This window comes from Acomys minous (genome assembly GCF_964271855.1).
Source record: "Acomys minous genome assembly, chromosome: 6".
NCBI classification, from domain to species: Eukaryota; Metazoa; Chordata; class Mammalia; order Rodentia; family Muridae; genus Acomys; species Acomys minous.
The window spans coordinates 69,476,867-69,492,624 of NC_140487.1; the positions used below are offsets into that span (position 1 = coordinate 69,476,867).

The 15,758-nt window shown below is 41.7% G+C and overlaps 1 protein-coding gene across 2 annotated transcripts in view; it reads right to left on the bottom strand.

The window, feature by feature from the left end:
* Positions 1-422: 422 nt before the first annotated feature.
* The window catches only part of TRIM24 (tripartite motif containing 24), a 103,442-nt gene continuing 88,106 nt past the window's right edge, over positions 423-15,758 (bottom strand). For both annotated transcript variants that reach the window (XM_084787613.1, XM_084787612.1), the window contains exons 13-19: positions 13,694-13,766; positions 12,178-12,346; positions 10,185-10,513; positions 9,359-9,491; positions 7,405-7,479; positions 3,285-3,434; positions 423-2,614 (exon numbers count right to left, since the gene is read on the bottom strand). In XM_084787613.1, coding sequence (XP_084643739.1) covers positions 2,405-2,614; positions 3,285-3,434; positions 7,405-7,479; positions 9,359-9,491; positions 10,185-10,513; positions 12,178-12,346; positions 13,694-13,766 — 1,139 coding nt within the window. In that variant the 3' untranslated portion in view covers positions 423-2,404. The remainder of the gene's footprint in view (positions 2,615-3,284; positions 3,435-7,404; positions 7,480-9,358; positions 9,492-10,184; positions 10,514-12,177; positions 12,347-13,693; positions 13,767-15,758) is intronic.

Here is a 15,758-nt window from a genome sequence, read left to right on the forward strand (position 1 = left end):
TATCAGACAACAGTATTCTAAGATAGCAAAAAGAAACATATTGCCCAAAGTTCCACAGCTGGGGCTGTAGAGATGGCTCAGTGGTTAAGAGCATTTATTGCTCTTGTGGAGGACCCAGGTTTGGTTCCCAGCACCCGTACGGTGGCTGACAATCCTCTGTAACTCCAGTTCCAGGGGATCCAATGCCCTCTTCTAGCCTAAGTGGGCGGGCACCAGGCACACACATGATTCAATACATATATGCAGGCAAACATGCATACACATGAAATAAAAATAAATAAATCTTTAAAATATTAAAAAAAAAAAAAGGTTCCACAGTTGGTTGCTACAGTCAAAATGCTGGACTCAACCACACAAATTTAAGGTATACAAATTATCCACTTCCCCCAAATAACAAAAGAAAACAAAAGAAAAACCAAAGCTGAGGGCATGGTGGCACACAACTTTAATCCCTGCACCATGGAGGTAGAGGTAGAAGGGTTAGGCCAGACTCAACTGAACATAAAACCCTACTTCTCCACGGGTCTATGTATTGTCAAAGTTTGTTCAGACTGTGTGTGCAGAACAAATGCCAACTGCAGAATCAAACTGACACAACAAACATCACCATATAACAGCTACTTAGAAAACCAATTAAGATGGTTACAATACATAACTGCAGTATTAAGAGGATGGGAAACTACTGCTAATAAGGCATGTATACAACACTCTCCAGCTGGCATCCTTAGTTAGAAGTATGATGTGAATAGGAGGCGTCATCTCCTACCCCCTTCCCCAAAACCCAGACCCAGGGCCCCACACCCGGCCGTGCAGGACGGCCTCAGACTTCTGATTCTCCTGCCTCCACTTTCCATGTCTGGCATTGTAATTGCGTGCCACCACATCTACCACATCATCTACAGTTTAATTCATGGGAGGCAATGCAATCAAATAAATTCTCATGTCAGCTCTGTTTTATTCCGTCAACCTAAAGAAAAAAATTTTTCTCTAGTCAAACAATTAAAATGCTTTAATACTAAAAGTTTACCATGTTCTTGCATGCTGTCAAATACTGGGCTAGTACAACAGCACAATGATTTTCTTCTATATTAATCTCATTTGGTGCTTTATTCATCTAAGCCCCTTACTCCCAAAAAAACCACCAAACAAGAAAAAGGAATAAATCTTTTTTCTCTCCCCCAAAAGAAAATTAAATTCTGAATTAAGGCAGATCAAAAATTGTTTAAAAAAATTAAGCAAACAGAGAGCAAGCAAAGAAAAGCTTCAGAAAAAAATATTTCTTTTTCACTTATACCACCCGACAACTGATCTTTCTTCCAAGCCCCATTAATATATATTTGAAATAATAAAGACAAATAAAAGGCCTTCCAGGGCACTTAAACTGGGTGGCCATGCAGGCAGAGCTGAAGAGATCTATCAAATATTAGTGTACCCTACTATATTTTATATTTGATGGTTCTATTAAAAGCCACACTGTGAGCTGGGTGTGGTAGCAGCGCACACCTTTAATCCCAGCACTCGGGAGGTAGAGGTAGGTGGATCTCTGAGTTTGAGGTCAGCCTGGTCTATAGAGTGAGTTCCAGGGGCAGCCAGAAACGTGTCTCAAAAAACAAACAAAACAGAACAAAACAAAAAACCTCAAAAAATCATCACCCAAAAAAAAGAAAGAAAAGAAAAGGTGCAGAACAGGCAATGAGTCTTGCCCTACAAGTACTGCACAGTAAGGGAGATAAAACCAAACAGCAACATCTAACATGCACACTTTCTTCCTTCAAGGAAGATGAAGAAAGTGCAGATCTAAAACTACAAGAAAGAATGGCCTGGAAAGACCTGCTATGCCCAACATGTCTAACAGACAAGATTAAAAACAAAATCAATAACCAAACACTTATTTTTCCTGATTTTCTTTAATACATTTGCCATCTTACATGGACACTATTGGTGTCTTAATCGCATCTGTCTACACTTTCCTTAGCAGGCATCCCGGGAAAGGACTCTGCTTGCCACTCACATTTGGGGAAGACTGCTTTTAAAGCACAGCAAACTTGATGCTTATGGTTGACCATAATTAATGGGTAGTAAAATTAATATTCTAAAAATGGATTATCACACTCAAATCACACTAAAATCTCAACTTACTTCAAAATCTATTTTCTTTCTTTGCTGTTTCTTCTTTTCTATCTTTTCTTCTTCTACACATTTCCTTCCTATTTTTTTTTTTTTATTATCAATGACAAGAGGTTAAAGAAATGGGTTATTAAAGAAACCAAAGTCCAGTGAACAGCAAAAACAGATCAGGGAGCTCACAAACCCTTCATTGTCACGATGTTAAATCACTGACAAGGTTTCTGCTTTTTATTTTTTAAAGGAAGTTCTCTGAAACAGCGCGTGGCTGTGGTGCTGCTCACTTGAGCAGCTGGCGGTCGTCCATGCTCTTGAGGCGCTTCTTGCGAGGCTGGACAAAATCATCATCCGAGTCGTCACTGAATTTAATGTCTTCTGCTTCATTCCTGAATTCTACTTTAGGAAACCTTTTTTCTGGATAAAGATTCTTTAGAAGTTCTTCAAAATAGCTTTCAAGTTTTATACCAGCATTAGCTACTTCAGAATCAGGCTGTGGGAGAAAAATAAAGGTAGGAATTAAAACCCCAAAGACCAACATTTTAGTCAATTAAAATAATCTCTCACAATCCTATTCCTTTTTGGCACACAACTATGAAACTTTATGGACTATTGAAAAAGTATTTAGACAGGTCACTAACATAAAACAAGTAACAGTCTGGGGCTACAGTTTTTAACTGAATCATTCAAAATGGAAGTCGTAATGATAGGGATGGATCATATTAGCAAGGTGACAAGATGGTCATGGTAGGATGAGAAATTGAGGCCCAAAAGAACAAACAGAGCAAGCAATCAACAAGAAAGACAGTGACATGAGAAGATTTAAAATGACAAATTTTTATGACAGTCTTACTATTTCAAGATAAAGTTAGTAATCCGAGTCTAAAAGTGCATAGTTTGCAAAATAAAATAAAATAAAATAAAAGTAAATACTTTTATTTTCTAAACCGTCTCAGTCTCAGGTGTTCTTGTGTTTGCTCTTACCACATGATAAATCTTTGCAAATTCAAGGTGGGTAAGCCTGCCCAGCAAGCTCTTTCATACCCTGGCAGACCTGAGACGCTGCAAACTTACTCTAACACAGACATCTTGAGAGCTCACTGTTGGCAAGCTGTTTGGGTTACGATTACTCTTCACATTGCTGTTGCCTTTCCCCATCTCACCTCATTGAATTCAGCACAGTTTTGAAAGATCAATCTAAAGTCAGCTACAAAGTCTTCAGGCTTTGTATACATGCAATAATCCTCCTGAAGTCTTTTCTTGATGGTTGACAAGTCCATGGGGTTTTTAATTATTTTATAATAATCAGGCACCTTATAAAACAAATGAGTTATTATAATATAAATAAGTAAATTATACCTGGTCCTATAATACATGCTATTTATCTTCATGTTATTGTGTCATCGGTGAAAAACAAAATCAAAGAAACAAACCTATTTGTCAACATTTACAAGTACCTACTGTGTTTCATACACAGGTCTTGTGCCACTTTCTCTAAAAACATAACATTTTATATTGGTATATATTCATTGTATATAATGTTTGGTATCATACAGATGTTTTCAAGTGTATCATGTATGTTTATAATGTATCATGACCATATCCCCCACTTCCTTCCCTTTAGTCCACATTCCCCTTTTCTCATCTCAAAAGTCTTCCCTGCCCAACACCCAGATCCCCTTGGCTTTCATGATCTCTCTCTCTCTCTCTCTCTCTCTCTCTCTCTTTCTCTCTCTCTCTCTCTCTCTCTCTCTCTCTCTCTCTCTCTCTCTCTCTCTCTCACACACACACACACACACACACACAATACTAGGAAACCCATAACTGAGAGAAAATATGCAACATCTCTCTGCATTTCATAGAGTAATCCCTACTTGTACCTATTTTCTAGAAAATGACATAATGTTATTCTTTATGGCTGACTAAAAAGCCATTATGCATACACAGCATTTAAAAATTTTTGTTTGTTTTTTCAAGACAGGGTTTCTCTATGTGTAGCCCTGAAGACCAGGCTGGCCTTGAACTTGCCACCTCCCCCTGTCTCCCAAGTGCTGGGATTAAACGCATGAGCCACTACTGCCCTGCAACACACAGCATTTGGTAATCCTAATCACCTGCTGATGGACAGATAGGCTTAGTCTATCAGCTACTGTGAACAGTGCTACAGTAAGTGTGGATGTGCAAATATCTCAACTGTACAGTGTCCTCTGAACACATAAATCAAAAGACATTATGTGTAAATGGCCTATAAACATTCAATGAACATAGCTATCAGGAAAAATAAATTACAATTAGATTCCATCTCACCTCAGCCATTAAGGAATGGAGACGCACGCACGCACGCATGTAGGCAGGCAGGCAGGCAGGCACACACTGGTGTAAACACTAATGAGAATTATGGGGAAAAGGGAGCCCTTATATACTACTGGTGGGAATGTAAATTGATTTAGCCACTATGGAAAGCAGTATGGAAGTTTCTCAAAAAACTAAAAATAAAACTACTACATGATCTAATTAACAATGATTTTTAATGAAACATGTTTAGCAGAAATAGTGAGTTCCAGCAGAGGCTACATAGTATTTTCTTTTAAACCTCCTATGTGCTCCCTCTTCATTATTTAAAAAAAAAAAAAAATGAACAACAACAAAACAAAACAGCTGGGTGTAGCAATGCACACCTTTAGTCCCAGCACTTGGGAGGCAGAGACAGGCAGATAGATCAATGAGTTGGAGGCCAGTCGGCTTACGTGGCAAACTCTAGGCTAGCCAGGCTAGCAGTGAGATAAGGAGACCTAGCCTCACTCTATCCAGCAAGGCTATTTTGTAAATTTGATGGAGAGGCCTTGTTGTGTTGGTGCCTATCTTTAATAGTAGCATTGGGAAGACAGAGGCAGGAGGATCTCTATGACTTCCAGACTAGCCTAATCTAGATAGTGAGTTTCAGTCCGGCAAAGGCTACATAGTGAGACCTTGTTTCTAAAACAAGCAAACAAACACACCCATTGAAAAAAGGATGGATCATGGTTTTGTGGTAGAGGGCTTGATCCTCAGCTTTGATATTCAATCGCATGACCCTGCAAACATTATTTAACCCTCTGAAAATCAGTTTATATTCCAAGTGAATAACCCTAGAAATTTCAGAGGATCAATGAGGTAATTTTTGTGAAATGATTTATATAAGAAAAAGGGGGTTAACTTGTGGATGCTGCTACTGTTAATAGAAATGTAAGCCAGAATCATAAAAAACAACAATTTTGGATCACATTCGTAAGTATGTACTGGCAACTCAAACGTCTATCTCCTTTACCTGCCTGGTCCTTTTGGGTATGAAGGCTCCTTTTACTTCAAGGACTTATTTCCTTCTTTTGGGCTGGGGCTGTGGCTATAGCGTAGTGCTTGCATACAGAGGCCCTGAGTTTAATCCATAGACCTCTAAGATAAGTCTTAAATATTAGAAATGGACATGGTGGTGCAGGAAGATCCCTTCACGTCCCAGGCCCGCATAGTGGCTCCCAGGCCTGCCAGCGCTACACAGTGAGATACATATTCACTTTATAAAACAATGGTTTCCATGAAACTATCTTAAATTAAATTTTTTATGATTTCTTTTTTCTAGTTTGCGTTCACTTTTAAAACCCAACAAACCATAAGTGGAAATGTAACTGGGAGGTGGCAGTAGGAGGGTCAGAAGCTCAGGGTCATTTTCCTTTTACACCATGAGGCCAACCTGAGGTCCTGTTTCAGAAAAGCCAGCTTGCCCAGCAGTGGTGCTGCACTCCTTTAATCCCAGCACTCAGGAGGCAGAGGATCTCTGAGTTCGAAGCCAGCTTGGTCTACAGAGAGAGTTCAGGACAGCCAAGGCTACACAGAGAAACCCTATCTTGAATAAGCAAAAAAGAAAAAAGAAAACCCAAGCCAACCCAATCCAAACTACAATCACAGAAAAAAAAAAAAAAAACAAAACCAAATTTATTAAATTTCAAAAAGAACTTCAGATACTATAGAAGGGAACATCTGGTACTCTAAAGGTATCAAAGTTAAACCACACTTTCAGTATAGAGCTGTTTGAAATAAATGGTTAATATCTATGTATACACACATCATTTTCAGCTTTTTTCCATTATTAAATTCTACTTGTTATTGTAAGGATAGGCCTATCAAGATAAATATGGAAAACTAGTGAGTTCTTTATTTTAAAAAGGTAGTGGCTATTTTCCTCAACAGACCATATAAGCCTCCTGAGATACAGAAAACATTAAAAAAAAAAAAACACAACCAAAAAACAAAAACAAAACACCCCAACACAAAAGTAAACTGGGTAGAATGAGAAGGGTACCAATTGCCATTAGCATGTTTAGTTTACTATCTACTTAGTCTATTATCTGTTTAGTGACGTCTCACCATTTGTAGGAAGATGAATGAGACTTGAGATCATCACATTAGGTGAACTAAGCGAGATGCAGAGAGAAATACTGCAACTGCCGTGTGAGTGAAGGAGGACGAGGGGCTTGACAGCAGTGGGAGGGAGGGCACGAGACATGGTAATGAGGGAGGCGAAGACAAATTTTGTCCTCTTTTTTACATGGAATTTCAAGCACACGTATATGCGCGCGTGCACGCGCACCCGCACGCCAGGAAAGCAGAAGGCTTGGGGAGAGGAAGAGAACCAGTGGGAGAAGAGCACACAGGAAGGCAGCGAGGGGTGCGCGCACATGTCAATGTGAGAAACTGAGCAAACCGATGATATGTATGTATGAAAATGCTATAATGAAACTAAGTATTTTATATGCTAACAAATGAATTAAAAACAGAAAAAAAATTAGCATATATTTAAGATGAAAGCACCGTGTGTGTGTGTGTGTGTGTGTGTGTGTGTGTGTGCGCGCGGCCTGCATGCAGTCTGGGAAGATGCTCTGTCAACAGACTGCCTGCTATCAAGCAGGACATGAGCTTGCTCACAAGCACCAGGCACAAAAGCACACACTTAGAACCCCAGCAATGGGTGGGTGAAGACAGGCCGGTTCTTGGGGAATACTAGAGAGCCAGCCTAGACTAATCTGTGAGTCCTAAATCCCCAAGATCATGTCTCAAAAAACAACATTCAATACCTGTCAATACCCACACATACACACACCTGTACTCACTCCTCCACAGGACCACCCACAAAAATATTTGAGTTAGATACAAGAAACTATTGAGACCATAAAAATTAGGTTCTCATAAATGAAAGTAAAAAAAAAATATTCCATCATATAAGCATGTACAGACGACATTGATACTTACAGTTAGAGGGACGGGGTCTTGGAAAGCCAGGCTCATTTCATGGCAGTAAAGAAAAAGAAGCAGACGCTCACATTTCTAATGAAAAAATGTAAATATAAAAGAGTGAAGTTATAGCTTTTGTTCCTAAAAGAATTCACAGGTCTCAGAATAAAATTAAAGCCCAAAGAATATAGGGATGACTGAGTCTCTGGGTTCTGTTTTCCATCTGATTAACTGACAACTCAGGGATACAAGAGTCCCTGTAACTAGGTGAATAAACCAAAGACATATCAGAAAAATACACACTCCAAGCTCTGCGTGATGACCCACCCCACTCTAGTCTGCCTTGTGTGAGTCAGCAGTCAGTGGAGGAAGCTCACAATTTAATAACAATGGAGCAGTACAGCCTTTTCCCTGGAAAGCCCTTTCTTTTTGTTTTTTTCGAGCCCTGTCTTAAAGACAGCAAACAGAGATGTGCTGTTAGGAGCTCTGCTGTGTTCTCCTTCAGGGCCAGTTGAGCGCCTGCCTCCCAGTGAACATACACCGCACTGGCACAGACTGTAGGCTTTCCTTCTTAGATGTCAACTTTCATACTGCTTCTTTCTTAATAGATATTTTGATAAAATTTTTCTTAAATAAATTGTCATATGGAATATTTCTAGGAACATTAAATCAAAAACCAAATCTTGCTGTCAATTCTCAAAAGATTCTGAAAAAGAAAATCAGTGATAAAAATGAGACAAGACTGAAATTAAGGTAGACAAAATTTAAAAGCTCAGACTAAAGCTATGCATGGTGGCTTATTCCTGTAACTCAGCACTTGGGAGGCTGAGGCAGGTTTGATGACAACCTGGACTAACAGTGACATCTTGCGTCAAAAAAACCAACCAACCAACCAAAAAAAACCCAAACAAACAAACCAAAGAACAAGGCTGGGCAGGGCGGCCGCAGTCACATGGCTTGGAACGCAGAGCCGAACGGAATGCTGTAAATTTAAGGCCAGCATATGCTACACAGAGAGTTCTAGGCTAGCCTGGGCTATAGAGTGAGTCCTGGTCTCTCCTCTACCCCCTTCCCAACTAAGATTTAGGTGGACTGAAGAGACGGCTTAGTCGGTAAAGTGGGGAGCACCTGGGTCAAACCCCAGGTCGGAAGGTAAGGAAGCTAGAAGCACTGACGTACACCTGGAATCCCAGCAGCAGCCTAGGGATGGGAGTGCTCCCAGGCTGCCAGGCAGCCTCCTCTAATACACACACACACACACACACACACACACACACACACACACACACACACACACACGTTGTAAGTGTGTGTAAGTTGAGTGTCATACTATCCCTCCCAACCGAAGCCCAGCTCTATCTATAAAGGACACACAGTTCATTCTGTTCAAGGATAAGGATAGTATTTTAGGCTTCTAGTTAGTATGTTTTGGTGTTGTTTAATTAAGGAGTTATAGCTCAGTGGAACAAGTACTTTTTCCATGCAAGCACAAGGACCTGGATTTGGATTCCTAGCACCCAAGCAAAAAAAGCCAGGCACGGTGGCATCCACCCATAACTCTAGTGTGAGGGAGGAGGGGAAGCAAGTGAATTCTAGGTACTTGCTGCCTGGCCAGTCCAGCCCAGTAGGCTCTAGGTTCAGTGACAGGCCCTGTCTCAAAAGTAAGGTGGACAGCAAAAAGGAAGATATGTCAGGTCAACCTCTGGTCTCCATGTGTAGAGGCATGAGTGAGAGCCCATGCACATGAGTGTACACTCTCTCTCTCTCTCTCTCTCTCTCTCTCTCTCTCTCTCTCTCTCTCTCTCTCTCTCACTCTCTCTAGCTTGCTATTGATTATTTTCTCTGTGTATAGAGGGAAAGAGGGAAAAGAGAGAAAAATAAGAGACTTAAAGAAGAAAGAATTCAGTATGAAATCAATGCATGTAACAAAAAAAGTCTTAATACTCTATTGTGGAAATACTAAAAAACTTACCCTTTTATCTATGGGCGTTAATTTCGTAAGGCCTTCAGTTTTCCTTTTATCTGAGTTGTGACTGGGAGTATCACAATCATATTCAACTTCGGGCTTAGACAAGTCTCGGCAGAAAGTACAAATCCATTCTCCACTGTTGGGACAGTGTACCTTAGTTCTAAGTGTGTCAGGGTTCCCTCTTTGCACCACCCTGCCCCATCTATGACAGCTTTCTACGACAGCTTTGACATCTATGACAGCTTTCCTTGGAATGGGCTTTATTCTCGGCCTACTTACCACATACTACTAGGTACAAAGCAGTATGGAGAAGAAATAGCAGAAATTTGGTGCAAGGGTCTAAGAAGTTAATAGTAACGTGTGACTGAGATTCACACCCCTATATGTCATGCATGTCTGGCTGGAGCTGTGAGCCAACAGGGCCCAGCGGCTCTGCTACTGGGCATTGCAACAGATGAGTTTTCTGCGAAACACAGAGTAGGCAGCACCGAGCAGGAAACTGCAGATCACTGCTAGGGACTTTGTGCCAATGGAACTTAAATCTTTATAAGAGTTCTGTGTTATTAACAACTGTCAAAAGTTCATTATGATTATTACATTAAAATATTCTCCACTTTCCCCTCTCTCCCTCCCTTCCCTTTACTCTCGCTTCCACTTTGATGTCCTTTCCTTCCCAGTTGTCCATGTGCCTCTAAAGTGCTGCTACCATTTCTCCTTCCTTGTAGCAGTGGGGAGTCCCCCAGCCATGGGCGTGCTGGCTAAGGCCCTGCAGGACTATGCCACGCTCCTAACCCTGTCCTTTATACTTTTGAGAGAAGTACTGCTTTACCTTGGAAAATTTGTCAGCGTGGGCACATGACAAGTAAGGTGGAACACCTTGGGACATTTTTCACAGCACAGGAGTTCCCCGCCATTCTGGCACACAGCACACCAGTCTTCATTGGGGTCATCGTCCTTCCTCGTCTCTCCCACGTGCACAGGGGACTTCTGCGAGGCATCCAGCCACTCAGACTTTCCATTTGAGGAATTTTCCTGATGGAGCCCAGGCTGATCGCCTGTGCTGTCTGGGGCATCGGATCTTAACACAGTTTCCTCAGAAGCAGAGCTCTGGTTACTGTTTAAGAGGAGGGAAGTGAGTATGCTTCTTGGATAGTTAGTCTGCAACCAAAGAGAGAACAACATTATCTATGCATATATGCATGTTTTGAAAATGACCTTTTCATCTCCTGATGGCTACAATAATTAAAGACTAAGTGGGTACTGTGGAAGTCAATCCCAAGAACTGCAAAGATGGTTTATTGTAGGTACTAATTCAAATTATACTTCAGACACGGTGCTGGCTAGTTTTATGTCAACTTGACACAAGCTAGAGTAATCTGAGAGGAGGGAACCTCAACATAGAATACGCCTTCATAACATCAGGCTGTAGGCAAGCCTGTAGTGCATTATGGGGCCATGTGTACACCAACCCTGGTGGCCCTGGGTTCTGTAAGAAAGCAGGCTGAGCAAGCCACAGGGAACAAGCCAGTGAGCATCACTCTCCATAGCCTCTGATCAGCACCTGCTTCCAGACTCCTGCCCTGCTTCCCTGATGATGGACAGTGCTGTGGAAGAGGAAACTAAACACTTCCTGTCCTCCCCAAGTTGCTTTTGGTCATGGTGTTTCATCACAGCAACAGGAATCCTAACTAAGACATACACAAATATTATTCCACTAAGATGAATCTAAAGTCTGTGTGTGACCCCAGGATGGGGAAGATTCCTAATAAAAAACAGAAGCTAGCTGGGAATGGTGGTGCACATTCCAGCACTCAGGGAGGCAGGAGCAGATGAATGAATCTTTGTGAGTTCGATGCCAGCCTGGTCTATAAAGGGAGTCCAGGATAGCCAAGGCTACAGAGAGAAACCCTCTCCTGAAAAACAAAACCACTTCCCCAAAGCCAAAACCAAAAGAGAAAACAAAAACCAAAACCCTAGAAGCTGTTATCCTCTTTAAATTTTGCTTCTGAAATTTGAAAGTAATAAATGTGGATATAGTTAAAAACAGACATTCTTTTGAGGCAATTATCCCCAAATTGAGTTTGTTCCAGGCCAGTAAGTTTGCTTAGTGGAAAAAGGTTATCGGTGTGATACACTGAGTTCAGTCGCTGGGACCTCCACAGGAGGAGACTCTAGTGTAGCAAGGTGTCCCCTGACTTCCCCATGCCCTCACTCCCACCACACAATAAATATAAAATGTAACGTAAAATGTTTTTAGTTTAGTGTGTGGAGAGCTGGCTCAGTGGCAAGGATGGTTGTTACTCCCCAAGAGAAGCTGGGTTCAGTTCCCACTATGCACATGGCGGCTCACAATTAGCTGTGACCCCACTTGTAGAGGAACCAACACCTTGTAGGGACCTGTACAGACACCAGACACACATGGGGTGGGCATACATGCAGGCAAGGCATTCATACAAACAACAAACGAATCTAATTTTTAAAAAGTGTAGCTTGTTCTCCATCTTCCTTCTTCCTCTTTTTCTAAATGTGAGCTTGAAACTCGGCCTCAGTGCCCGAGCAGCTGGAATGGTAAGCACGCGCCACCAGACCCCGTCTTGTCTCATTACAGCATTGCTCCCGACTGCCGAATCCTCATGGTGCCTATCACGGTGCCAGTGCCCACAGAGTGTAAGATCCTCTGACCACTGTGGAGATAGTTCCTCCTCCAAATGCTCTCGTGGCTTCTGTTTTCACCCCACAGTCTACTCTGTGGGTGCTGTACGAGGACTACCCTTTTCTTGTCTCTTAAATGGGAGCAATACTGCAAACACTGATATAATTACATTTTGAGGTCTAGATTCCTCATCTGACTCCTGTTTTACTATAACGACAGGGAAGTCGTAGCTCTCAGGAGGTCCACTGTTCTCTTGCTTTATTCGGATTGGCTCCAACATGACCACGGGGACTCTGTGAGTAGAATCAGCTCCTGAAGGTTTGCTGGAAGAGCCGGAGCTGTGAGGGAAAAGAGAGTGAGAGGAAAGCAGACAACCTAAAAAATGGGCAACTGAAGAACCGTCTGCAATAATGTAATTCACACGCGTAACCATATTTCCTGTCAGCAGTGAGTGATGTTAAACTGCAGCTGTGGAGGGCAGCACGGGTTTCCTGCTGGTGGAAGGCCCTACACACTACTAGGCTTTCAAACATTCATCTACAAAGAGCAGTAAAGCCTGAATTACACCTAAATGACTTGACTGTTCTAAGCCTCTGTAACTCTGGTGTCTTAGAACAGTGACTTCCTTTTACTCTTTCCCAGTTCCCTGTCGGGTCAGTGACGACAGCAATTCTAGGCTTTCAGGCAGCTTGTGTTGAGGCACTAGGATGTCATTTGTTGGTTTCTGCTCCTTAAAGGTGGTAGCGGGACGGACACCTTGTACCATCCGCCAGCTACTCGGCTCTCATGGGAGTACAGGCATACTTCCTCCCAGAGAATTCTGCTTTCAGATGATAAACAGAGGAAACGGGATTTACATCTAGAAGTAAGCTCGAAACACAGTGAGGGCAGAGCTAAGCAACAGTGTAAAGTAGGAGCTTAACTGCAGAAGAATTCTTGTACAGTAGAACCAGTGTTTGATCATTGCAACAGTCAGAGAACACTGAAAGAAGCATTGCTTTTCACTCAGAGCCACACGCAGGAGGACCACCCCAAGAGGCCAGCCTTATCTACATAAGTGAGTCCCTGGCCAACTATGTGATATTCTGTCAAAACGTAAAGAAAACACTGCTTCTTTTTCCTAAATTTTTATCTATATACTACTGTTATACCTACTTTGTCTTTGTTACCATGATCCTATCTTATTTTTAGCATTTAGACAAATGCTTTCTCTTTAAAGTCGTACTAGTTTAAATACTCTATTATAATAAAATACTAAATACTAAAAATTAATAGTAAAAAAGATGCACCAAAAATCAAAATATTGACAACTGCAAGAAAATACATAGTTGGCTCTTCCTGTACATGGCCGTCACATATATAAATGGAAAATACCTTGTGGGAGGGAACATGCCTGTAACTGAACATGTACAAACTATTTTTCTTAGGGGTATGTCATTATTCCCAAGACAATGCAATACAACAAGTAATTATAGAACAGTCACTTTGTAGTAGGCACCACAGTAACCTAGAGATGATTTAAAGCATACACCCAGGTATGTCCAGGTTACCTATAGATGCTGCACCATCATATCAAGGACTTGAGCACCTGCAGGTTTTCATATACTCAGATGGGCTCTGGAACCAAGTCTCTCTGCTAATACTGAGGAAAAATTATAGCAGTAAATACGGTCAAATCTATTTACCTTCCTCGGCTCCCAACGCTGGAGGCACTAGGTGAGCGTATTGGGGGATGGACACTTGTCATTGTAACAGGTCCTGAAGAGAAGGAAATAGACATATATAGGAGAATTAGTAATAATTATACGTTCAGGTTTGTTGAATGTGCTCATTTAAATTATACCAAAACCAGGAACATTCAATAAAGTTTTATGAGTCATGGCATTACTGCCTTCTGGGCAGAGGAGGTCTGTGCATCATCAGGTATCTCCATACCCCAACCTGAAGCTCCAGTAAGAAAGCATTTTCAGGTCTTTCTTGCAGTTGAGTAACTAGAAGGTTTCAGAGCCAGTGAGGGCTACAGAGGACAAAGGGGCTGATATAAATGGAGTTCAAGACGACGGCGCGATGCTGTAGAAGGCCCACAGGAGATGAGCGGCAGCCCAGGATTACTGCTGTGATGCCTTCAGAAATGTTCTGCCAAGTTAAACTAGTACCAGCCCACATGAAAGTACCCGTGACATTTTTGTCAGTGGTGGTGTCACTAGTCAAACCTTGGTTAATTCTAAGTAGTAAGAAGCCAAATCTTACTGAGACTGTTATGAAAGCTGGAGAATAATTTATTCATGTGCACTTGTCTTTTATTTTATTGTAAATTCATGTTTAAAATAGGAATCGCAACTTAAGTTTTGTAACCACCTTACATTTCGTAACATCGCTGAAAAACGTAATTAAGCTCACTCCTTTCCATTACTCCATGTGGCTGCTGTTGTGTGGCTAACTTTCTCAACAATCAATCTCTCCTCCGGGGAAAAGGGAGGCTCCTAAGACTGAGGAGGCGGAGGACATGCATGAGGCTAATGAAACTTCACAGAGTTAAGATTCAGAAGGTCAGGACATTTATGTAGGCAAGTGCTAGGGCAGAAGAGCTCTTTGGAGAGGGGGCCTGCAAACTGTGCAGATGCCTCTAGGGACCCAGCTTGGCTGAACAGGGCATGCTGAGTGCACTGGCTCACCAGGCTAGGCTTGAATGCAATTCCGTCTCTCACCAGCTGTCAGCAGCATATTATCTGGATGTGTCACTTCATGTCTCCCCAGGAAGTCACACAACAGATATGGGCAACATCTAGTCTCCAGGAGTAATATCTAGAGTGTTGTTTTTTTTTTGGGGGGGGGTGAGGAAACAAGCAGGTAACAAAAAATTATCTTTTAAAAGATTTACTTTTATGTGAGTTGAGTGTTCTGCCTGAATGTACATGCTCCACACTTGGGGAGGGCAACACTGAAGGTGCAGGCAGCTGTAAGCCACCATGTGACTGCTGGGAATAGACTCATGGTTCTTTTCAGGAGCAGGAAGTGCTCTTAACCGCCTGAGCCATCTCTCTACCTCCTTACACCAAGCATTATTAAACACAATTTAACACCAACAAACAAACCACCAAAGACTGAACTCTTCTTCTGTATTTTAACTGATGTAATTTTATTCTAGACAAATTACAGTCTGAAAGAGACCATATCACAAGCAACTGTTTATTAAGGAAGAGTGTGATAAAACTTGGCTCTTTGGTTGCTATAATGCCAATAAATTTTGCCAAAACTGAAAAAGTATAAAAGTTTAACCTATGTTTCCTTCTTTTGTGAAGAGTTCTGGTTTTACACGGTATGAAAACTCAGGTTAGTGAGATGGGCTTAAAGCAGTTGTCACCAAGTTTGCAAAATGAGCTTGAAGCCTGGAGCCCAGTTGGTAGGAGGAGAAAACCAACTCCAAGTTGTCCTTTGCATTCTGTATGTGCACTATGACACACATGTGGAAACACACACACAAAAAAATACACAAAAGGAAACCTCACAAAATAGTCATCATTATCATTTAAAAATTGAGGCCGACCCCCCTCCCCACCATGAGGCAGAGAAGAACTTTTAATATTTTTTGAAAGATTTATTTTATTTTTATGTGTACTGGTGCTTTGGCTGCATGTATGTCTGTGTGAGTGCGCCAAATCCCCTGTATCTGGATTTACAGACAGTTGCGAGCTGCCATGTGGGTGCTGGGAATTGAACCCAGGTCCTCTGAAAGAGCAGCTAGTGCTC